General features: G+C 50.1%; 1 protein-coding gene and 1 long non-coding RNA gene across 3 annotated transcripts; one reads left to right on the forward strand and one right to left on the reverse strand.

Annotated features, from left to right (window-relative positions):
* Positions 1-3,020: 3,020 nt before the first annotated feature.
* C6H1orf216 (chromosome 6 C1orf216 homolog) lies at positions 3,021-10,217 on the reverse strand. 2 transcript variants are annotated; one of them, XM_059729611.1, is made up of 2 exons: positions 10,049-10,217; positions 3,021-5,316 (listed from the first exon to the last, which is right to left on the reverse strand). In XM_059729611.1, the coding sequence occupies exon 2, from the start codon at positions 5,302-5,304 to the stop codon at positions 4,417-4,419; it is 888 nt and encodes a 295-aa protein (XP_059585594.1). In that variant the 5' UTR covers positions 5,305-5,316; positions 10,049-10,217; the 3' UTR covers positions 3,021-4,416. The 2 variants fall into 2 exon arrangements, with proteins under 2 accessions (XP_059585594.1, XP_059585593.1); XM_059729610.1 differs by having other exon boundaries at positions 3,021-5,320.
* Positions 10,205-22,218, forward strand: LOC102576999 (uncharacterized). Its single transcript, XR_002090503.2, has 4 exons — positions 10,205-10,286; positions 10,361-10,412; positions 12,755-15,145; positions 19,796-22,218. It is a non-coding gene; the product is annotated as an uncharacterized LOC102576999 (long non-coding RNA).
* Positions 22,219-25,023: the final 2,805 nt, after the last annotated feature.

Here is a 25,023-nt window from a genome sequence, read left to right on the forward strand (position 1 = left end):
CACACTCAGTGCTCTGCTTGCCATGGTCTTTCTTACCCTTTAAGCAATTGGACATGACAGCCAGTGCATTTCTGGGTGATTTTTCAAGCCTGCCCCGTGTGTGGCCCTGAATCAGATGCAAGAGGCTGGAGCCTAGAGGGACTGTAACTCTCCATGGGAAGCTACAACTGCCATGAAATGTGCCACCAGTAAAACTTGGGGGGCTTGAACATGGAATGAGTCCATCGGTGTTAGGGATCGGGTGACTCCTCTTTCATTTATGGGGTGTCAGGGGGGCATTTGGGACTTTGGACTGCCTGTCCAGTCACCAGCAGCCCATCAGGAACCCTGGCTGGGTGAGGTAAGGGCTCATTCAGAAGCCGCCTCATAATTGGAAAGGAGTAAGGCTGGAGGCCAGGGTTGAGGCAGGGGACAGGCAGTATCCACAGGCTATGGAAGTAGCCACATCTAATCTTCCTCACTAGACGGACAGACAGGGAGGGAGCTGAAGTCAAGATGGCTGGGTTCTCTTCCAGAAATCGCCACCAATTTGTTATGGGACCATATGGGCACGTCATTTCAGCTCTCCAGGCACCACTTTGCCATTTGTGAAATGGGGATAATGAATAGATATCGGTATAGGCTGAGGGCAACATCAATTTTTATTGGACCAATATTGACTTGGGGGTTGGCTCGAATCTTACCTGAACCAGCTAAGCCATCAAAAGTCCCATGTCACAACAACTTTGCGCAAGGAGCATTGGCATGTATATGCACACATAGGCACACGTGTACATACGTATATATGTTGCGCTGAGCATGCACCAGTAGGGCTCATTCTGGAGAGAAGCAAGATGCCGGGCATACTAAGCCCTCTGCCTCAGCCTGATTCCTGAGTTAAATTCTCCTCTCGCAAGGGCATTGTAGGGCAACTCCACCACTCCAGTGCCCCATGCTCACTTCCCACTAAGCTCGGGCAAGCTGCTTTGCTATACAGCTCTTTTCCAGAAAGATGAATTCCTAGTTAGCAAAGCAGAAGCAGGCTCTTTGTGTTTTATGGTCATATCTGAGGTCTAGAGCAGTTGGGTTTTAAATGTGCACAGTAGGGAGGACTGGCATTGGCTGTAGGAGTTTGAAAGAAAATAATGGAGGCCTTTGTGGAGCTGGGTTTCTTTGTCTCCCAACTTTATTGAAATGAATCATATGCCCGTGATACATCACATGTCTGTGATTACAAACAGCAGGTCCTGGAGTGGAGCACAAGCAAACATGAACACAGCAATGAATTTCAGAGCAGCAAGGGGCTTCACTAAGGAGAGATGCTGAAGTCCTGATGGGAATGAAGCTGGTGAGAAGCCTGGTGCAGGTAGGAAGGGATGAGCTTTGGTCATTTTTGCCCTTTGAAAAGTGGCCCTTTAAGAAGACTCTCCAAGAAGATCTCCCATTGTTTGCTGATCAGACCGGGTCGTTTCCATTCTTCGGGAAGCACAACTCAGACTGTCTCGGTGTTCAAGTGCTGGGGCTGCTGGGCGTCTTCAGACCTTGACCTTGCTCATCCCAATCACTCCCACTGGCCTTGTAATGATCACTGATTTGCATTGCAGTAGTACCTACAGGTGCTAGCCAAGGACCAGACCCCACCGTGCTAGGCACTGAAGGGCCATCCTTGTCATACCAAGCTTAGTATCCAAACACATGTGAACATGACAGGACCAGAGTCATATAGATTTGTTTTTTCCACCCTTTTTCTCAGATGAGGAAACCCTGTTGCAGGCATCAACTGCACCTTTGTAAAGGAATGGAGGCCATGGAGTACAATCTACCAGTTAACACTTACAGACCTCTTTTTACCCTTACATCTTAGAGCTCTCTTCTGGCTGCCTGGGTTAAAGATCATTACCCCTGTTTTGCAGACAGGAAAACTGAGGCCTGGTGAGGCAAAGTGACTCACCAAAGGTCACCCAGCAGGTCAGGGCAGAGCTGGGCATAAAACCCAGGTATTCTGAGCCCGGTCCTGGTCTCCAGGCACTACCCCAGCCTGCCTCTTGTACTGCAATTAAAGTAAATAGAATATGATATGTACAAAACTAATTTTTAAGACTATATACCAAATAAACCCAATATACTCTTTTACATTCTCTCCTCTTTAGATAGAATATCTTTCCTATATCTTATATGCTTGCCTCGTTGGAGAAATATAGATTAGAAAAAAATACTTGTTTTGCTTTGAAATGATAACTTAAGATACTATGAACAGCACAGGCTTTGAGAAGGGCCTTCTCTGATTTGGCACCTATTTTTAAATAGATAGTATAAACAGACTGAGATGAGTGAAGACATGTTCATAATACAAATTCTAAATCCCATACACAATAATACAGAATCTGAATGAATATATATATATATATATATACACATATGAATGAATATATATATAATATATATAAGATTTAAGTGCAATGAGCCTCAAGCCTATTTCAAAGCATTCTGAGGTCAGATTTTTAGTAAGATTTTCTCTCTTTGGGGCCTAATTAATCAGCCCATCAGCTAAGCAGCCAAACTTTTAAGCATGTGATTAACTAGACTTCAGTGGGATTTAAACCTCTAAGACAAGACTAAGCCTTTTTTAAAGAGATCTGTTGTGGCTCAGACAGAAGATATGGGCTTCATGCAAAAGCCAAAGATGCTTTGGCTGCTTATGTGGGAAGTGAGACTAGATGTTCCCAATGATCATATAGCCACCCATGTGCTTATGTATTTTGCTGAATAGGAAAGAACTGAAACGCCTGCTTTAAATGCTTTGCTGAATTGCAACCTTTGTCACCAGATGGACTTTTGTAGTTGAAGCACTTCTTACATTGTGGCAGCGAACAATCCCTGGCCATATGTAACTCATCAATTCTTGCGGAGCTCGCTGGACGTGTACAAGCTGTTTCGTACAAAGCACTGGCTTCAGACACAAGAAGCACACAGGCTCGTCGAGAGCCACATGCTTTCTGCAGCACTGAGTACATGGGAGAAGCTTGCGATGGCTGCAAAAATAAGTGTCCAGTCTTGCAGTGTCCTAAACTCTCAGATGCAGACCTGAAAGCATTGAATTAAGAGGCCAGGGGTTCCCTGTGGTATTCTAACTGTGGCCCATGGGGTTCTCCCATCCATGATTTTTAGTATGCTTCCCAGCTCATAGTCACACTCTAAGTGAAGAATGCTTTTCTAGGGATTGTTTTAAACCTTCCTACTGTTGCCAGCTGTGGTGAACAAGTGCCCAGAATTCCCCTTTGGAAATAATACAAGGATTTAGAAGTAGGGTTTAAAAGATAGGTTTTACATTCATAAACCTCAGCAAACCTATATGCTAATGAGAATTCTGTGAGCTTATACTATAATTAAACGGGTGACCCCATAGGCCTGGGATGGGAGCACAGGCATTTTGAGGATGCTCTTTGGAAGAGGCATGCAGGTGAGCATGGGCATGGACAAAAGGTAGTAGAGGAGCTATGACCCTAAGGAATGGCTTCTCCCCAAAGCACGCAGCTACCTAAGCTATTCTGACCAGACTAAAATGGAGGAATAGGGATGGACTTGGGTGAAAAATGGGGTGAGCATGAAAGTTAAGGTTCAGGGAGGAAGAGGAGCTATTGAGGAGACCCAGCTCTGCATGAGGAACTGGATGGTGGCAGCATAATGTCCTTGGATCTTTGAACAGTTCCTGACCAGTCACTTTGGAAACACATCAGGACTGATGCTTAAGGGGGAGGAGTGGACCTTCAGAGGGACTCCTCGAGGGACTCACTTGGTGGAGGATAGAGCGAGAGACCAGGCTGTGAGACAGAAGGAGAGAAAGGTCTGTCAATTGAGAGCCCTTTTGGGTGTACACTTGTGAAGGACCAATTCTCCTGAAATAGCACAATTCCTCTTCCCTTCACCAACCAGTTGGGTGCTAATCTCCTACCTATTCCAGTTCTCCAGTGCCCCTAAATCATGGGCTGGGCCATTTTGCATTAGGCAATAGGAGAACCTTGGCTGCTGCTCAGCTGGGGCAGGGCTGTTGGGTTGTGATCAAGGAAGGTGTTGGTAGGAGTGAGGGAGAATAAAATCCTTCTCCTCCTGCCCCTTCATTTCTCAGCCCTAGTTACGGGACATTTTGGACCTTTGACTTGCACTAACAAAGTGAGCCATGCACTACAATGGACTGGGACATGCTTCTAGTTAATCTGTGCCTACTCCTAAACACTACGTGGCATTTGTCAGGGTATGGGGCCTTCATGCAGTGGGGAGCCCTAGAGTCAGGAGAGGACTGGGGAGCCGAAGACAAGCATTTCATTGAAAGGCTCCCATGCAGAGCCGGAGAAGATTGCACGGGCTCCATCCTGGGGTCCACACTCAAGCAAAGTTCCCTCTGAGTCTGGGTGAGGAGCTAGGGTACCAACCAAGCTGTCACGGGGTAGTAGTGAGCGTCTCTCCCAGGCTGGCATGAGCCAGCTCCCTGGAGTGCACCATGCCCTGCTGGATGTACTTAATGAGCTCTTTGCGGTTGTCCAGGATGGTGTCGAAGCTCTCCTGCAGCCGGTTCTGCTGATCGATGACCTTCTGCTGGAGGCCACGGATCCAGCGCAGCAAAGCCAGGCGCCGATACATCACCAGCTGGATGTGGTGCTTCTCCTTCTCCTGCTCCTTGAACCTTTCCTTGTCCTGGATGTTTTGGAAGGCCTCCGCCAGCACGGGGAAGATGGTGTCCGAGTCAGAGGAGTTCTCGGAGTCGGTGTCGGGCAGCTGCGGGTCTGGCAGGCCCCTTCGGTCTCTGGTAGAGGCGGGCATCTCCCATGTGTTGCCGGTGCTACTATCAGGGCTGTCAATGCTGAGGGAGCTGCTGCCATAACCGTTGTCCTCCAAGGGGGAGACGACGGACTTGTCACATTCTTTGGCCACATCCTCAGTAGCGGCTTTCTCCAGCTCCGCATTGCTGACCTCTGCCCCCTCCGGGGGGCTGCGCACGTCCTCCTCGGAGAGGCACCGTTTCTCTGATTTCAAGCCTTGGGGAGCATCCCTAAGCCTGTCCTTCGCCGTCTGTCTCTGCACTAATAACACCAGATTATCTGAGGGATTTCTCATGTTTTCTATCTGGCTGGGGTCCTCCTCCATCCGGGTCCCAGCCACCGTCTGGCTCCAGTTCTCGTTGCTGTCATATACTTCCCCCACAAAGTTGAAGTTACTGTCCTGCCTGAGCTCCCCTTCCCCGAGGAAGGCCGTGCCCAGTGTGGGGTCCTGTTTGCCCTCGTGGAAGGATCTGTTCAGGGGGACGTCGGGCTGGCACACCGTAAACATCCTTCCGCCTTCCTGGCTGACAAAGAGAGAGACAGTAAGGGAAATGAAGAGAAAAATAACCAGGAGGAAAAAGGGCCTTTCTCTGAGTTACCAGAGTCAACCTTGTTTCGGAGCCAGTTCTAGTTCCAGGGGTGTGATTCTGTTTTTGCCTGCCATTCAAGGCCAGTAATCCCTTGACGTGAGTAAAGCAGCTCCTGACTTCTACCATATAAAGTAAGAGGAAACCTGGGCTCCAAGGACATAGGTATGTCAGCATGAAGCAAGGAGGGCAGTGGTCTAGGATGATGCACTAAACTATACGCTGGTCTTGTCGGCTGCAATACAGACCAGATGCCAAATGTTTTGGGGTCTTCTGGAAATTTTAGTTGGTCCCGGTATAACGTTAGGGGGCAGAGGCAAAGCTCAGATGTGAGTCACAAGCTTTCTGGTGCTTGGATAGTAGGTTTTTGGTTTGGTTCAGCTCTACTAAAGACACCATGTGGGATAGCAATGTGTGGGGTAGTATAGAAAAGAGACACGTGAAACCTGGTTCAGTCCCCCTCTGAAAAGAGTGGCAAACTTCTCCTTGACTTTAATAAGAATAGGGCCAGGTTCATGTATTGACCTGGAAAGAACTGTTTAGTATAGATGGAGTGGGGTAAGGCACTTATTTTTTGTCCTGGTACAGTGTTTATGAGTCCAAGTCATGATCCAGGACCCCAGCACGCTAAGTGCTGTATAGCTGCACAACAAAAGGCTGCCCCAAACAGCTTATGATCTAAATATAAAACAAGAATCAAGGCAAACAAGGTTCTCTGGGAAAATGTGATCTTTTATTAAACCAACTAAAGAGTTGGAAAAATTGTTCTTTGCAAGCTTCTGGGTACAAACACCCTTCTTCAGGCAGAGGGAGAGTCTATAGCTGTATTGAGTAATACAGTACAACTGTAGACAGTACAATTGTAGACTCTCCCTCTGCCTGAAGAAGGGTGTTTGTACCCAAAAGCTTGCAAAGAACACTTTTTCCAACTCTTTAGTTGGTCTAATAAAAGATATCACATTTACCCAAAGAACCTCATCTGCCGGTGTCCTTAGATCAGCATGGTTACCACCAACACCCCCAAAGCAAGAAACAAGACATTGCAGGAGCACAAGACATCTCTGTAGGACAGCATTTGGGTGTCACTGAGTTACAGGATCATAGGAAAGCAGGGATGGAAGGCACCACATGAGGTTATCTACTTCAGCTCCCTGCTCAGGGTAGGATCATCCTTCAGTAAACCGTACCAGCCCAGGGTCAGTCTAACCTGCTCTTGAAAATTTCCAGGGATAGAAATAGGCAGCCTGTTCCAATGATTAACCACCCTCATAACCAGAAAGTTCCTCCTAATCTCCAGCCTCATTTTCCTCTGCTGCAATGTAAGTCTGTTGCTCCTAGTCCCATCCCCTATAGCCACAAAGAAAAGTCTATCTCCATCCTTTTTTTTTTAATCGCCTTTCAGGTTATGTGGCTTGCTTGAAGCCTGGGCTGCCTCTTGCTCTGGTTTTGTGAGCTGGAATGGCAGACTGTACCTAATGGCAAAGTGAGCTCCTATTACCCATCTAACGGGATGAGAAAGGTGGAAATGGAGCCAGACAAAACTTCTTGTCGGGAACGTCGGTAGCCTGAACACCTGGGCTCCAATCCTTGGTATAGCTCCACTGCCTAAGGAGATGGCCATGAGGACTTAAGAGAGGACAGTGGCTTAAATCCCATGTGTCCCAACATGGGGTTTTGTGCAGTGAAACACGCTTTGCCCCCCGAGCATGAGCTATGGACGCTGGCTCCACAGCTGCTCGATGAAGGTGCTGAAGGGACAGCGACACTCCGAATGACGTGCGTGATCCCACCCCGCAAAGGGGCATGTCTGGCTGATAAGGAGCAATGCTCGGTCTGGATTAACGGGCCTAAATAGACATCATCACACAGGATCTCTTCCCTGCACCAACCAAGCCAGGAGCATGAAGTCAGCCGTGCAAAACACTGTAGGCTGCAAGAAAAAAGCTGTGGGAAACAGTGGGAAACAGTTTAAACTTTGTCCCTGTTGGTGAGGCGTATGAAGGGAACCTGTGTAAATTTGAAACACTTTTGGTTACTTCTTTTAATGTCTGTTCACCTTCCCCAGTGGAAATCCTATTACATCCCATTGGATTATTTTAATAGATCTGTGCAGCTTTCCATTGGTCTCTGACTTTTCAAGGATGCCAATAGCACCAGTAGGCCTGCTCCTTCATTACAAACTGGAACCAGTGGAAAAAAAAATGTCAAACTAGAATTCCTACCAGGGTTATGAATAGAGATGGAGGAAAGCTTAGTGCTAGAAATCACATGCAGGAAAACCCAGGAGAACAAGATTCCCTCCCCAGGAGACCAGACTGCTTAGCTACCCCTTTTTTCCATGCAAAAGTTAGTGGTTGAGTGGGAATAATACCAGTGTTGATGGGGAGTGTTTACTGCATGGACTGTAACTTGGGGACGTTTCCCTGGCCAGCCCTGCCTAAGCAGGACTGCGATTTTTAGCAGGCTACCCAAAACCAGCATTAGTTGTTTTACCTTTGCCATTCCTCAGTGAGGTAATAACCAATATATCTTGGATGGCAACTCCCCTGACAGATCAGATGTAGAGGATTCACAAAAGCGGGTGTTTGCTAAAGCAATTGGGAGAGTTTTCTCTGCATCAGTCCATTGATTTAAGGCACTGAGCTGCAATTTGGGAGAAGTGGGGTCAACCACTTCCCTACCACAGACCTTGGGTGAGTCTTCTAGCCCCTGTGAGCCAGTGAAATGGGTAGGGGGGAATAGTACTACTGTGCTGCATAGGAGTGCTGTGAGGGGAAATGCACTAAAAGCTATTTAATCAGCAAGAAAAGTGCCACAGAGATGTCACTCCAGGCTCAAGCTGCAAATACCCAGAGTTTATAGGTGTTTGAAAGCCAGGATTTGGACTGGACGCAGGCAGGGGGTGAGTCTGGATCTAGGTCTGGATATCCCTAAATGTTGGAAGGAATGCCTACAGGGCAAGAGGTAAGGGTGCCTGAAACACAAGGCAAGATGAAGGGGCAAAGCTAGAAGGAAACAGAATCCAATCCTTGAAGCTGCTGGTGCAGGAGCAATCCCAGGAGGGAGAAAGAGGAGCAGAGAGTGGAGCTGGGGTGAAGCGTGGGGTGTCACGGGCTGGCTTCGTGGGCCTGTGTGAGTGACAGGCCTCTCTGGGACTGAGGACCAGCTGCAGCCAACTGCAAGTGCCCCCACTGGCCTCAGGGAAGAGAGGTCTGTGCCCTCAGAGGCAAAGCCCTAGCTCAGCTCCCCAGGTACCTGCTTTACAAGAGGGCTACAGCTCAGCTATGGCCTGCAGCTCAGCAGAAGCCACTGCAGCAGCAACAGGACCAAGTGTATGCCCCAGCCTCCTGCTACAGGGGATGGACCCTCATTGCAGGATGACTGCAGCATACGGACCATGATCCTGTTCCTCTTCCCCTCTCCCCCAGTGTAGACCAGGATTAGTTGCACTTAACAGAACGGAGCTACACTGGTGTAGGACTGGTCCCAGCGGGAAGAGGAGGCCCAGTGTTTTCAGGGCTACTTGAACGGGGTCACTTTCACCTGTGCTGCACCCCATGACCCTGTCCCTTTAAACCTGGATTCCAGTATGGTTGCTATGGTGAGGTTTCCATGGCAAGCAGAGATGTGTGTGTGTGTGTGTGTGTGTGTGTGTGTAGCAGCAGCAGACAGCATGATGTGCTGCAGCGTGGTGGTAGCATGTGATGGATGGTGCCCAGAGCCACAGGGGAGAGTTGTGCTGTCCCCGTACAAACATCACAAAGCTCTGCCTTGCAGCGTGCCGGCAGGGTGGACCTCCCCTTTCTCTCGCATGCCTAGAGTTTGGGGGGGAAAAACCACACAGCTCCCCAGACTTGTGAGCTCTGCAAATGGTTTAAGGAAAATGCAAGGGAAAGGCAACGCAGAGGCAAAGGGGTTCTAATGCTCACGGTAATCCCTGCCAGGAGACAGAGAAAACAGATGCGATCAGGATTATGAGATTGTTGGAATCACTGTCCCAGCACATCCTCATGTGGCCACTGAGCTAACCTTGATCCTCAGTTACGGCAGGGTCCCCTGTACCAGCTCATGTGGCTGTAGCAGGCTCAGCACCTGGGCATTCAAAGGGGAAGGGGCAGGAGGGTTTATCATGCCTACGTCCAAACTTTGTGTTTTGGGGCAGGGGCCAGGGGGTGGGAGGGGAAGGGCATGTGTGGTACAACAGTTACCAGCCACACATCCCTAAGATGGCACCGAGCAAAAGCCCTGTCCATGCTGTGGGACCCTACAAATAAATCAATGAACGCTTTGCAAATCAGAAACCCAACAAGCACATGCATATGTGCACACATGCACACATGCACATGTGCTCATGCACACTCTCTCTCACATACACACACACACACACACACACACACACACACACACCAGGCCAAGCACAGGTGGGGCTGGGGTCCTGGTACCATCTGTGTGAGCAGAACAGCAAAGTGCTGGAAAGTCAGTAGAAACCCCCACTCCCCCCACACACACCCTGTCAAAGGGGTCCAAATGTGACCATGGGGCTGTGCTCTTTGCCCTGTGCCTAGCACCGAGGTGGGGAAGTAGGTGACTTCAACCCCTGGCATCAGGTTATCTCCTGCCACATACCAAATACAAACAACCCCCCCGCGTAATGCACACACTTACCAAGGAGGTCTTGGGAAAGCAAAGGTGGATTTCTCAGGCGGCTGCTGCTGCTGTTGCTGCTGCTGAGCTGGAGAGAACGGAAATAGTCCTCACTCCAGCAGCAGGAAAGCGTCATGTACTGCATACTTCCTACAGCAACCGGCGCTGCTGGGAGTGCCCTGTCACAGGATGATCAGCAGGCAGCAAGAAATGCAAGGCAGCACCTACGGCCACCTTAGCACAAGCCTGGCACTGTTAAGTGAGTGTGTGTATGTGTGTGTGTGTGGGGGGGGGGGGTTAACAGAGCCTATAAAAGATGATCTGTCTCCCTAGCGATGGAATCAGCTTCCCTGGAAACAACACTCAGCCAGGAGATCAGCCCTCGGTAAGTAAAGAGATGCTCGTGCTGTGCAGAGGAACCTGCATTGAGCGTCCGGCACATCACCGACTCACACTTCAGCAGCAGCAACTTTGGAGGGCCTGCCTAGAGGCAGCTGTAAGGAACCTGATTTTCTGCGGGAGAGTGGCTTAGGATTTTCTGAAAATCAGGCTGCATTAGAGTCGCCCCGGGGAATCTGAGGCATCAGAAAGCCACCAAATCACTCTGGAAGATTTAGCTCTGATCAGGCTGGTTGGTAAGTGGACAGATTCCCAATACATTATGCCCTGGATTCCCCCTGGATTTGTACAGGGCTGCACATGATGAAGGCCTGGTCTGTGATAGCTGCTTCCCTGGCATTACCACAATACAAAGGAATGAATAAACAGACATATATTCCTGGCAGCAGTCTTGCTAGCATGTCAGTGGTATGTGACCCCCGCACCCCCAGGCATGTGCAAGGGGTCAGAGGAACAGTCGCAGTGCAATTGGGGGGGGGGGGTGTTCCATGTCTCCAATTGGTTTTTCACCAGACCAAAACTTGAGCCTGATCCATCCCCACAGCCTCACTCACTGCTCACCTGGTGTGCTTGTCATAACCCTGCCTCTGGTGTGAGACCCTGTCAGTCCCTCTGTCTTTCGTGGGGCCCAGGAATGGATGGGAGTGTGGAGCTAAGCAGTCGGAGGGGTGCAGGTAGAGAAAGGAAGCGAGGTGCTCTCACCTCCTAGCCTTGGTTGTACCAGTGCGCTCTGAGACACCCGTGCAGCCAAGCTCTGCTGCTGGGAACGCACACTTGATGGTAACTTCCAAGTACAAAGCACGTGGGGAGATTTTAGTGGAAACCAGGGCAGTTGCAAGACCTTTGTTTAGAAATTGCTATAGCTGGTGCTGGTCCAGCTGAACTAGAGCATCAGGCCTTCTCTCAAGTAGGACACCTGGCCCATCTGAAGCCCCTCTCCCTTCACCTCTACCATGGGTGTGATGGGTTGAGGCAATATTTCAAGATCAAGGATTTCCCTGCCCATGGCTTATCATGAAGCTCTGTGCAGAGAGCATCTGGTCAGTGAATGTCCTGGACTACAGCCATGTTTTCTTCCAGGGCCTGGGGCATAAGATCTTTTTAATAGAGAGCCCAGCAATGGGACTGGCTCTGATCCTCTTTATAACAGAAGTCTGTGGCTTCTCTGACCTGGATACATGAGGGCAGCAAGAGGATGTGAAGCTCCCCTGTCCCTTGGGCTGGTGCAGAATCTCTGAAGGTGCAGACAGAAGTGCCGCTTCCTGGTCTAACTCATGGTGCTTCACAGAAAGCGCCATGAGTTAGACCGACCCTCCTGACCCAAAAGAGGTTAGGTGTTGGGTCAGTGGGGAGGGGGGGTCAAGCTCCAATTTGGAGCTGATCCAGAGAGAAAAGCTGCAACTCTGCACCCTCTTCCCCTAGCCCCACTACCCCTCTCCTGGCCCCTGGTGCTGTCTCAGGCTGGGAGAGGGAGAAGGCAGGGGAAGGAGTTGCATTCTGGGGTTTCCTCAGACTGCACTGGAGTCAGAGGATGGATGAATTGGATCCCCCAACCTTGGGGGCATCCAAGCCACCTGCCTTACCCTCCAGCACTGACTAAGCAACAACCAAAATGAGCTCCCTACTCTCTCTTCCCCCTCCCCCATTCTGAAAGCACCCAGCATGCACAGACAGAAGTTAATGAAGGCACTCCTGTTTGGAGCACCTTCATCTGAACCCTCATGTAATGAGAGTTCAGATTGTTGCGGGATCAGGCCCTTTTAAAGTGTTCTGCAGCCATGCACTTGTGTTAGGACAGGGCTATAGAGTACTTTCAGGGGCCAGATGGGGCAAAAATTGTCATTGTCTGCACCCTGAGTCCCAGGGCAGCCTGTCCCATCTCCAGATTAAAGAGCCCTCCACAGAGCTACATCTGGATATGATGCTGATGCCCATTGGCTGTATGACTCCCATCATTAAATCTCCCTAGTGGTTAAGAGCTTTCTCAGCCTCCCTGGGCACTCCCTTGAAAACCCAACTATCTTTCTAGCTTAATTAAAGGTTTCAGAAGACTTCAAAGACAGAGAATTTGCCACCTAATAATGTAGTTTAATGGGATCTGCAAGCTACTCTTACCTACCACTTTTGCTGTAACATCAAGACCGGTGGTGTACTAGAATCACTCTTTTCTCTACAAATACCACAGTAAGGGGCTTGCGATGAACAGGCAGTGGCTGGGATTTTAATCATGCTGCTTAGCTGGCCACGCACTGGTGAGAGAAGCTTCCCAGAACCCTTTTGGGCAGGTGAAAGTCCTCAGGTTGATGAGGCCTCTCTGCTATATTCCAGATTTATTCGGAGTCCCAGAAAAACTCCAGTGGAGAAGCAATGAGGCAAAGCTACAAAATGTGTCCTGGCTTTTGGCACAACATGAGTCTATGGGGTACCTGCCTGGTGATTAAACCTGCTAAACCTGAAGGAAAAGAGGGACATGTCCCTGCACCACCACCTGCTACTGGGTAATGAGTGGACGGTATTGGCAAAACGTCTCTGGGGGTCTAACCCCAAACACAGCCTGTAGCCCAGCAGATACCCCCTGTGTGCATGTGTATGGGCATGTGTATGAGGATGCATCTCACCCAGCAACACATTGAAGACAATTTTTCATGAACAGAACAGCTCCTCCTTCTACCTCTTCCCAATCCCCCTGATCAGTCCTATGAGCTTTAGGCTACCCAGACTCCCCCGTGGTACCTACCTCACAGTCCATCAGCTCCTTGCAGAGCGCAGGGAGGGGGCTATGGATGCAGCTTTCTCAATAGACCTTTTATCCATCTGTGCTGGGACTTGGGGGTGTCTCCAAAGGTTAAAATAAAAAGCAGTAGCACATCAAACAAGCAGGGATGAATGCAAAGCCTGGAGCAAGAAGGTCACATGAAGCACCACAAACACTTTGGGCATAAAGGGGCATTGTCAGGCTTAATGCCAGGATGAAGGGAAAGAGCAAATGTAAGGGGTTCTGAATGGTTTGGATGAAGTCAGCATGTTAAGCAACATGAGTCTTGGGGGTTGGAGAGGTGACAGGGGGACAAAAATGTGCTTCACATGAACACAAGGAGGGTTTGTGTTCCTCCTTTCTATGTTTATCCCCCTTCAGCTCCGGCCCCAAGCAGTCAGCTGTAATATTGATTTATACTTCTACCTCTCTGGGGCAGGGGATGTGTCTTTGTTCTGTACAGCACCAAGCACCATGAGTGTCCCAGCCCTGGCTAATGTCCTCAATCCTACAGCAATACAACCCTATCACAGCAATACTGCTCGTTAGGGCTGGCCTTTTATTCTATTTCTAAGGTGCCCGGCACAACAAAGACTCCTTGAAGTGGGGTCCTTGGTGTTACGAACAGGCTACAAACAGATGTTGCATTTGTCCTGGGACAAGTTGTGCCTTTGGTTGTCCCAGAAAAGAAAAGTCACAGGACTGGCATGTATACACGTTGCCCCTCCAATCAGGGTTTAGTGAGTGGGTGAATGCACTGCTGCTTTTCTTTCATTGGTCCAGTGATGCAATCCCGGGACATCTGCCCTTAGGACAGAACAGTCCCATGCACCGGTACAGGTTGGACCGACTGGCTAAGCAGCAGCTTTGCAGAAAAGGACCTGGGGGTTACAGTGGACAAGACGCTGAATAGGAGCCAGCAGTGTGCCCTTGTTGTGAAGAAGGCTAACGGCATCCTGGGCTGCATTAGTCAGAGCACTGCCAACAGATAGAGGGAAGTGACTATTCCCTTCTATTCAGCACTGGGGAGGCCACATCTGGAGTACTGTGTCCAGTTTGCCCCCCCCGAAAGGATGTGGACAAATTGGAGAAAGTCCAGCAGAGGGCAACAAAAATGGGTAGGGGGCTGGGGCACATGACTCATGAGAAGAGGCTGAAGGAACTGGGTTTATTTCGTCAGGAAAAGAGAAAACGGAGAGGGGTTTAAATAGCAGCCTTCAGCTACCTGAAGGTGGTTCCCAAGAGGATGGAGCTGGGCTGCTCTCAGCGGTGGCAGATGACAGAACAAGGAGCAATGATCTCAAGGTGCAGCAAGGGAGTTTTAGGTTGGATATTAGGAAAAACTTTCTAACTAGGAGGGTGGTGAAGCACTGGAATAGGTTACCCAGAGAGGTGGTGGAGTCTCCATCCTTGGAGGTTTTTAAGACCTGGCTCGACAAACCCCTGGCTGGGATGATCTAGTTGGGGCTGGTCCTGCTTGGAGCAGGGGGTTGGACTAGATGCGACCTCCTGAGGTCCCATCCAACCCTCATTTTCTATATTTCTATGAGTTTCACAGTCCAACCACAAGAACGGAGACCCAGAAGTAACAACAACTGTAAATGATAAAGGGACGGCTATAGGGCTCAAAGAACTTAGCTGCACTGCAGCATAGCCAGTTGCAGCAGCAGATCTCTGCTCTAATCAGCATTCACACAGTGCTGTATTTCTCTGCAAACAGTGGAAACTGGCAGCTTTCTACACCTGTATGTCCCACCTGCAGCTGCTTCGCATAGGGGACTTACCCTTCAGTTCTGAGGAGGCAGAAGGGCTCCTGCTGCACACTAAGCTAAGTGTGCCTGAAATCATGATCAGAGCATCAGTCCTGCTGCAAGAAAGATGAGTGAGTCGGGAAACAGAGGGGCTCTGTCTGGAAGATGGACCTCGGTCGTGATGAGAGCAGACACGAGGGAGGAACCATACAGGTAGCTCAACTTGGGAGAGAAGGTTTGAATCCTCTGTTACCGTATTCTTCATTGTTGAACTGAGCTGCAACCAAAGCATGAGTTTGGGCTCTGTGATGGGTGGGTTTATGATTATACACAGCGGGTTGGGGTATTAAAATGGTATTCCTGTCCCAGGAAAATTTTTCCCATCCCAAAATCCTAACAAAAAAGTCAAAATCCCCATCCTTAGGTATTTATTTATTTGCAAATGAACAATTAAAAAGAGCTTGAATTGACCCAAACCATTTTGTTTCCATGTTAAACATTTATAAAGTTTGGGTTCTTTTACTGTGATTGGTTTAGAGGCTGATGCAAACGATTATCTGGAATGGGAAAAAAGGGAATTTTCATTTTGAAAATGTCAACCTGAAACATGACTTTTTTTTCCCTAAAATTTTCTTTTTACTGAGGAATTCATTGAAGCCAGCCCTCCTTCAGCTCTCACAGGAAAGGCACCTGCTCCTCTCCCACAGTTCGATTGCTCTCTACTCTATATGTCACCCTGGGCAGGTTGGTGTGGACACTTCCAGGCCTGTTTTAGAAAGTGGTATGCCTTGGCTTGGTTTAACATACATATAGAATAAGCCCCAGCATCTTACTTGTTCTATTTCAAGGATATTGGTGACTTTGCAAACCTCGATTTATTCACTTATTTAAGAAGTGAAGCATGGAGAAACTTTGCAGCTGTTTTGCCTGTTCAGGACTATGTGGTTAATGGGTCAGACAAGAGTTTCCCTTTCCCCACAGAAACCAGGGGATTGCTCTAATCCTAATTCAGACCAGAGTGGTATTTGCCATCTGAAAATAAAATAATTCTGTTCCATTGAAAAACATTCTCCCTAAAACCCATAGACCTACCCAGAGTTAAACCATACACTCATCCACATCTGGTGCTAGCTCCCCTGAAACAAGCTTTCCTGGTTAGAAATCAGCTGTGTGGCAGGACAATTTTCATGCATGCTGTTGTAAAAAATAAATGGATCAAGAGCAATAGGAAATAACGCCCTGTTTATCAACGAAGCAGCCTGCCCTTCGCCAGCCTAAGTACCTCTTCTTGTTCCCAGACAGCAAGAGGGCAGTTACATTTCCAAGGCCCCTAACTGGCCCCGAAAAAGCCCAGCTGAGCCGCGTTTTGCAAGGTGCTGTATACATACAAAGAACTCATAGTCTCCAAAGATACGATGGATTAAAGATGAGGAAGCAGGACACACAGAACAGTGAAATGACTCATCCGAAGTCACACAGCCGGGTGAACGGGCAGGGACCCCTAACTCCTACTTTATCATTGCCTTCCACGCTGCACTCTAGTATCCAGCACAAAGGGAGAACAGAGGCAAGGGGAGATCAAGTGACTTGCCCAAGGTTGCACAGGGAGTCTGTGGTAGAGCCAAGACCTGAATCCAGATCTCCCAAGCCCCAGCCACAAGCCTCTTTCTGTTCCCTTGCCTCACTGCTAAACATGTCCCCAGCTGCTGACAACCATGCCGTTTTCTGTGATGCGGCCATTTCCCCGACTGGGGAACAGGCTGAGAGCCCACCGTGACTAAAATCCACAGAGAACATGATCACAGCCCGAACCACGCAGAGAAACGGCGCTAATCCAGCCCCAAACGCCGCACGCAACAGAACGCAGCAAAGAGCATGGAATTCATTTGTGCATCTGCTACAAAAACAAATCGTTTTGCTTTTCAGATCAAAGCCCCTCTCCTTTGTTGATGTTGGATCCGGGGCTGCCATTGTTCCCTAATTTCACCCTCTGGGAGGAGGAGGTGGAGTCTAGACGGAGCCTCCAAATCTTGCTGCGGTAGCCATCTCTCTTCAGCAAGAGAGCATCTAGGAATCTGAGTTGCTGGCCAGGAAGCCAGAAAAGCAGGGAGACTTTGGGTCGCGGGGAGGAAGGGGGTGTAAAATGCAACGTGCTGATTTTTCTCAGAGGAAGGAGGACGCACTGGGGGGGAGGAGGAGGAGGACACAGGCTTAATGCTGAATTTTAGAATTGCCTTCTCCCCCCCCCCTCCTACTCCTGACGTCAGAAATAAATTAAAAACTATCCTTACAGGAAATTGAAAATTATTTAGAAGACCCTGAGCAGCAAATCTAATGAGCTGGCTTCCCAGAGCGAGCTGTTCTGGAGGAGATAAATGCAACACGCTGCACGGGGTTTGACTGGGGGGTTATGCCAAGTCCAGAACCGGTCTAGGGATGACCCGACCCCAGCCTCTAGTTCCCGCGAAGGGCTGAGACTGGACTCCCGGGCTCTTCTCCTGGTTCCCTCCTTTGCCCCCTGGGCTTTTCACGTAGCAATACCTCCACGTCATTGGAAGACCTAGAGCAACTGATCTAGCCCCAAGCGTTTAAGAGCAGCATTATATTGTACGTGCCTTGACTTTTTGGGTGCCCACAGTGAGAGACCCCCGGCCTGATTCCCAGAGATGCTGAGCACCCCTGGTGAAATATGAAGCAGAGTCTGCCATGTTTCTTGTGAAAACACAAGCCCGCCGCACAGCGGTCCGCTCCACAGACACGTTCAAAATCTGACAACTTTGGAGCTCTTGTTTTTCTCTTTGCACCAGCCTATCTTCCACCCCAAACCACTAACCAGCTCATCATGTTTTGTCCAGGTGCTGCTAATGTGAAATCTCTACCGCAGCCTGAACCGGCCTCCACCATGACAGGCAAGGCAGGCAAGGAGGTGGGAGTGGAAAGCAAGGCAGAAGGATGTGGTTGAATTGTCCAGGCCCTTGCTGCCTGTCAGAGCTGGGCATAGAGCCCAGGTCTCACATCCCAGTGTGTCCCACAGCCTGTAGTTTACCAGATCACAGAGGTTTACAAGCGCAGAGGCAAGTTATCTTAAAAGCAGTCCTTCCAAGTCCATGCTGCTGAGGCTAAAACCAGGTCCCAGCCTCCTCCGTCCCAAACTTGACCCAGCCTTCATGCAAATAGCCTGCCACCTGCTTCTCATACGCCGTGTTTCCCATTAACCCAGGCACCGTGCCACAGGCTTTGAACAAAATTGGTCCCAGCACAAGTCCTCAAAATCAGCTCCAGCACCCCCATGACGTCGGCTCCGTGTCACGAGATTCTGCTGCTGGTTCCTAACCTTTTCTTTCAGGAAGGATGAATAAGGAAGTTCAAAGCATCCCACATGCTGGATGAGTTAGGGGCGAATACAACACGCAAAAGGCACGCAGTGCAGCCGCTGTGTCGCAGCGCTGGGTTTCAGGGAAGGGCTGGCCCTGCGTGTGGCACCAGCCAGCTTTACAGAAGGGGGAATATGTGAGGCATGAGAAGATCACAGCCTCTTGGACGAGGCACATGCCTGCCCTCTCCACTGCGAGGGAGGGGGTGCAGTAGCATTTGCTGGAGGCTTGGACAAGGCTGGAAGGACCTGGGCAAACTTCCCACATACAGCCCCGCTCAGACCCAGTCCTCAGACCCCTCTGCTACACCAGGACTGGGCTTCCTACTTTGTGTATAGAGATGTCCCTTGGTCCTGGCTCTGTGACTGCACACGAATGCAGGCTCCTTTATCACCTGTTCTCCAGATACCTCGCATGCCTCCTCCGAGACCTGGCAACTCCAGCACCTGACAGTACATGTGAGCAGAGCCAGCCAGGTATGCAGGGCCAAGCTGTTGCCAGCCCCCCAGCATCTATCTAGACTGACTGACTGACTGAGCTGTCCTGTCTGTCTCCACCTCTCTGCACACTCCCTGCACACTAAGGGTATCTCTACCCAGAAACAAGGAGCTTCCCCAGGACACATCACAAAACTTCCCCACCAGGCAGTTCTGGTACCCATTAGCATATAGGCCAGTTTTGATTCTGTCCAGATGAGATGAAGCCAGTGTGGCACCTGGTAGCCAGACAAGTCTGGGAATCCTAGAGAGCTGAGAAGTGCACGGATGCTGGAGGAGCAGGTTCCTGTCCAAGCAAGAGGTGCCAGTGTGGAGGGAACGGGACTGAGCCTAGGAGAGTCGGGGACATGCAGCTAGCAATTGCATGCATCCTTGCCCTTCTTGCAATCAGGGTGTTTTAAGGAGCAGCAGAGAGTCCACAAAGGAAGGCCCACAGATGCCAGGAGAGCCCACAAACACCAACAGACCCTCCCTAGGTCTGGAGCAGGGTGTTTGTGCCCAAAAGCTTGCAAAGAACAATTTTCCCAACTATTTAGTTGGTCTAATAACAGATATCGCATCTACCCAAAGACCCATGTCTACAAAGGAAAGGTGTGAGTCGGTGCCAGTCAGGCCCATCCCATGATATTTTAGAAAGCACGAGAGACCCAAAAAGGGGAGTGAGGATGGGCAGAGAATTAGGGGTCTGCAAGCCACCCCCTCCCACCTGCAGTGGCCAGAACATGGCTCCCTTCTAGAGGCAACAGCAAGCACCAAAAGGAAGAGGCTTGAGAGCCTGGAAAAGTAAGTAAGCAAGAGGCCTTGGCATTTCTGGAAAGGCTGGTGCATAGCAAATGAAGCCAGCTAGCATTGTTGTGCATACAGCGGTGGGGGGGCGGGCACGGGCGCATCTGCGCTGGGATCTGCAGGCACTTGAAGGAAATGAAACTTTTATTTGGGAGATTTCCACATTCTTTTTCTCTTTCTTTTCTTTTTTTTTTTTACCCCTACAGGGACATGCTGACCTCACAACCCTCACTACCCCATGCCCGTGACCATGCCAGGGAGCAGGAAGCCAAGAACAATGCTGAGTCTTGGGGTGGACATGGGAACCCTTTTCTTCTCTGCTCCTCATAACTGGGGTGTCCTAGGGTCACTGCTGCCTCCAAAGTTTATGATTATTCAGCAATGCAGAATTTCCACCTAATGCAGAACCTGGCTCCCTTCTCCCATGCCTCTCAGTCCCAGCCCTCGGCTTGGCTTAGCATCGTGGTCCATGGCTCTTCCATTGCCTTTAACCCCAAGCCACTGCCCAATGCACCCAGAAGACAATACCAAAGACTTTCCCCTTTCAAGGACCCAATGTGCCTGCCTTTCTCCTTTCAAGGATCCTGCTTGCTTGAATGTGCCTGCTCTGTCCAGAGGGTTGGTCCCATCCTCATTGCTCTCCAGTGGGAAATGATACCCTTGTTCCCGAGCTCTGAAGACCTTACCCAGCCTCAGTGGGGAGGAGTCAGGTCAAAGCGGCAGCACCTGGAGCCTAGTGGGGAGTACATAGGCCAAGCTTCATTGATCATGATCCAACCACCTCGCACATCAGGACCTATGTTCTCCCTTTCTCCACGCAGCCCCACTGCCAGCCCCACCAGGAACAGCAACCTTCCCAAACTACACTTCCTCCCTGTGCCCTACGGGGAGAGAAGTTCTGGCCAGCCTGGATGGGAAGGCTGCGACAAGCCACCCATGAAGAAGAGAGGCCAGGGGAGGGAGACCCAGGATGGACTTTAGCTCAGGAACGAAGAGAGCTCTTGCGTGGTGAGCCCCAGGTTGGAATAACAAGGCGTTGTATGGGGCAGGGTGGAGGTGCCCTGGCCGTGCATGTCACCTGCCCATCGTCTACCCAGCTCTAGACAACAGCAGCCACCTCCGTGCTTCATCAGCACTGTCCTCTCTGATGACTGGCCTAGTTAAGTGGGTTGTGCTGGGCATTCGCATCAACCCACTGGGCCAGAGTGGGCCCTTCCCTGGCCAGGCAACAGGCACTCGGGTCTTCATGCTACCTCCGCCTTTGCCCCGCCAACGGGAGGCTGGCCACTGTCCTGGCAGAGGGCTCCATCCAACCCTCCCCCATGGCAAACGAACACCACGGGGAGCCAGCCTGGGAAGAGTTAAAAGCAAAATGATTAAAAAAAAAAAAAAACCCAAACCCTGAACCACATGCGACCTAACCTCCCCGAACGGCTCATCTGAATTTAATAAAGCGAGAGGGGAGTGGAAAAAAAAATCTCCCAAAAAGCTCTCAAAGAAATTAAAGTAAACAACATTCTGACCTTCGACCCCTCGCTGCCCTGCGACTGACTCAAGTCTATTCTTATGGTCACAGACGCTTTGACATTTTGTTTAATTGTAAACACATTCAGTAAATACAAGGGTCTGGTGGCAGGCAGCTCCCTCTCAGAAAGGATCCAGTAATGCGCCCGGGATAGGAACATCTGTCCCAGAGCAAAAGAGAAATCTCTTCTTGTGCTCTCAGAGAAAAAAGATGCAAAGCTGAGAGCAGGGGGTTGGAAAGCTGTCAGCAGCCACAGTGTCTCTTCATCCAGCATGGGCCACCGTGCTGCCATGCCATGCTGGTCAACTCCTGAGACCTGAAAGCACGAGTCTCTGCAGCTTGGGTTGAAGAGGCACGGTCGATAGGGGTTTTTTTGATGAACCTTGAGAAAATCTACCATTTCAGAGGGAAAGTCCTGCTAGAACCTATAAGGAACATCACATCTTAGCATCGCTGAACAGGACAGGTGGAGGCCACCCTCTTGACAGACATGTCGAGGGAGGAATAGTGGCCTCCAGAGCTGTTCTGGTTTGAGCAGTGGGTGTTGCTCTGAGGCAGGGGCTATCACAGCTCACAACTTCTCTGGATCAGGCACACAGCGAGGACAGACACATGTCTTCTCTGGATCAAATGCTCCCTCACCCATGGCTTACAGAGACCTCTTCTGAGCCAAGTTCAAACAAGCCTAAGGACTTTGTAGCCTAAGTCCTGCTTTCCAAAGAGACTCGAGAGACAGCATCGCACTGGCTCTAAATGAGTCATTGTTTCCTCCATGCCTAAGTCACTTTGGACTGGCACTGAAGTCATGTAGGCACCTCTGAACATTTTATACTTGGGGACTACAAATTGCAACCCAGCCCATAACTTCCTATAATTGTCTTCTTCCCAGAAGGGAAGCATTACACAGTGCTCGGTGCTAACAACTCCAAGCATTCAATAGCCAACGAGCCAGGCCAAACATTTCTGAGATTAGCTTAAAAGGTATCATAAAATAATTGGCTTCTTTTCATTTACTTTCTTGTTTCTGAGCCTTTTGGGGCTGCCCGTCACTTGTCTCTGTGAGCTGGGAACTCACTTTCTTTTCAATAAAAGCCTTGATGTCCATGTTGTTGCACAACCCCAGGAGTTGGTGTTTTAAGAGCAACACTGATATCCTGGGGAGTGCCGTATTATTGGGGACCTGGCAACACTGAAAAGGTGGGAAGTCCAAGTCAGGTTCCCCTGTGATGAGCCCAGCCTCCCCTGCACCGCTGGGATGGACCTGCCTGCCAAGCCAGGATAGCTCCCCGCTGGAGGAGCTCAGGGCTAAGCCCCCGTGCCCCCTGCCAGCGTGGGGCTCCCCGTGGCTGCTGCAAGGGGGCAGAGCAGGGCTGAACTGGGCTGCTCCTGTCGGGCTCAGTTTGCTCCCAATAGGGGCACACATGTAGATGTGCACCAGGGAGCACTTTCATGAGTCTGAATTTTCTGCGCAGAAATAACCCAGCCAGAAATTTGGGAACTAACCCATCCAGTCTCATACTCTGAATTAATTGCACATGTAGATGCATACTGCATGTCTTTCTGCCTCTGTGCTATCCCTAGTACCTGATAACATAACTTGCTTACTCACTCCTTTTCACAGAGCACTAAATGCCAGAAATGAGGTGGGGGAGCTGCCTGAGAGTGGCCCTGAGCATACACCATTACCTAAGACAGAGCTGGGGGTCAGCACCAGAGCAAGGCCCCGGGACTGGAGACCTGGGGAGCAGCCTGGCAGAAGAAGAGCTGCCCAGGGGCAACACAGCATCTTTCAAGCTTATGCAGCATTGCTCTTGTTTTGCTTTGGGATGCCACCAGGTTGGAACATTTTCCCCAAGGGGGCATGGGGCTGAAGGTCCATTTTCCAGCTGAAACCTGCACTTTTCTGCTCAGACAAATAGTGGGGTTGGAAGCAGATATCCTGGTGGGTTTGCTGCTGGGGTCAGGGGAGAGGGCCCAGGCTCCAGCCCCTGCTGCACTGGGAAGAGCAGTACAGCTCCGGTCACCTGGAATCAGAGAGAGCATTGTCTTGGCCCTGTGTTTCCCACAGGTTTAAGCCCTAAGCTGCTGGCTCCCTCTTTCTTTCCCTCCAGAATAGAAACTGCCTGGAAAATTGCTCTGAAAAATATTTTGCTCCTCATTAATTTTTGTTTAGTGAAAAATGCCTTGCCTGGCTCTAGTCAAAACAGAGGCGCAAAGGCAGAGCTGGACAGGACAGCCCAGGAAGGGGTTAAAAGGGACATTTTTCAAGTGATGCCTGAGCTTGCTTGGTAGCAGTGTGTGGACCAAGGACTTGGGAAGGTCTGATGATCATACCTGTCTGACCTCTTCAAGGATCAAGGGTAGGGCAATGCGTGGATGGAGGTTCCTCAGCATTTCTCCCTCTTCTCTCACACATTGCTCATGCTCCATCATAAAAACCAAGATGGTCAAGAATCTCACCAGAAGAGACTTAGCTAGCAGTCCTGTCACCTTTTGCAGAGTGCACACAGACAGCTGCAAAATCCTCCTCCTACAATGGGATTTTCTGGGGGGAAACACTACGGGAATTAAAAGGGAGGAGGAAGAGGAGACAAGGTGGAAATAAACTCAGCTGAGGCCTCACTTTTTCCACTGGCCTTGGAGCCCAAGTACTAACATCGTGGCTCTCATCCCATCACTGCCCACCATCAGGCTATTCCTGCACCTGTGGAACAAACTGCATTTCAATCAGAATCAAAGCGAGTGACAGATGCGCTATATTTGATGAAAAATGCCAAGAATTCGCAGCCAGACTGGATTTCACAGGAGCCAAGAATTCTAGTGAGGCTAGACGATTTCAAGATGAGATGAGGTCAGGTCCTGGATTTTTGGGGGGGTTTTTTCCCCTTTGCTGGCTAACACTTACCATGCACGGAGGATCAAGAGCGCTCATGCTGATAGGACAAAAGGGACTGCATGGGCCAGTGTGAGGAAGCAGTTCCTGCAGATCCAGGCTCACTAGCAGGTGAGTACTTGTGAATGAGTCACCCCCCTCCAGTCTCCTGACAAGGCCTCCCATGGCCTGAGGGTCATCGCTGGAGCTAAGGTGGGAGGCTGGCTATCCAAATGTCAGAGCAGAGCTGAAGGCCAGAACAGACCTAGGGGGCTGGGTGTCACCCTGTGATGCACAGCCGTAGTGGTGACCACAAAGCGGACCCCGAGCCCTTAGTCAGAGCCCTGTTCCAGTACCAGTGCAGGCCACGTCACACGTAGGCACTGAGTGGGGTCTATGGGGGACCTCTCGGAAAACCTCAACCTTGCCTCCCCTTGGTTGAAGGAAGGAAGGTCACAGAGAGTCAGTTGTGCAATGAGCACGGCATGTAGACTCAGATGGGCCCATGCCACGCCACACGCAGCCATTCCCCCCGCTCAGGATCTTGGTCTGCAGACTACGGATGCTGAATACACTGCCTCCTCGACACCCTGTGCTGGATACTACAGGCCTATAGCACTCGGAGAAGATGGGATCTCAGGAGCACCTTGATCCCTGGTCTGCCCAAAGATGATGATCCTGTGGTTAACACATTGGACTGGAGCTCAGGAGATCTGGATTCAGTTCCCAGCTGTCCCACTCACTCCCCATGAGACCAGTCACTTTGTATGTCCTGCCATCTTCCCCTCTTGTGCCAGGAACTCCTTGTTCCTAGGGGCATGTCTAGGATAAATTCATTCACATGGACACCCAGTACAGATATAAAACCTTATTCAGAAGATGTTAAAATTGTAGTTATTAAATGGCTTGGTAAAGTTGGAACACAGTATAAGACCCCGCGCATTGTAGCTACATACGTGCAGAGTTGGCATGTACTGATGCCATCTAAGACGAGCAGTTAGGCAGTCTACAGCAGCTGAAGTAAAGTCATTAGAAAA

Source organism: Alligator mississippiensis, chromosome 6 (assembly GCF_030867095.1).
Source record: "Alligator mississippiensis isolate rAllMis1 chromosome 6, rAllMis1, whole genome shotgun sequence".
NCBI classification, from domain to species: domain Eukaryota; kingdom Metazoa; phylum Chordata; order Crocodylia; family Alligatoridae; genus Alligator; species Alligator mississippiensis.

Coding starts and splice junctions, on each gene's coding strand:
- C6H1orf216 (XM_059729611.1), bottom strand. CDS start 5,304: ATGTTTACGGTGTGCCAGCCCGACGTCCCCCTGAACAGATCCTTCCAC.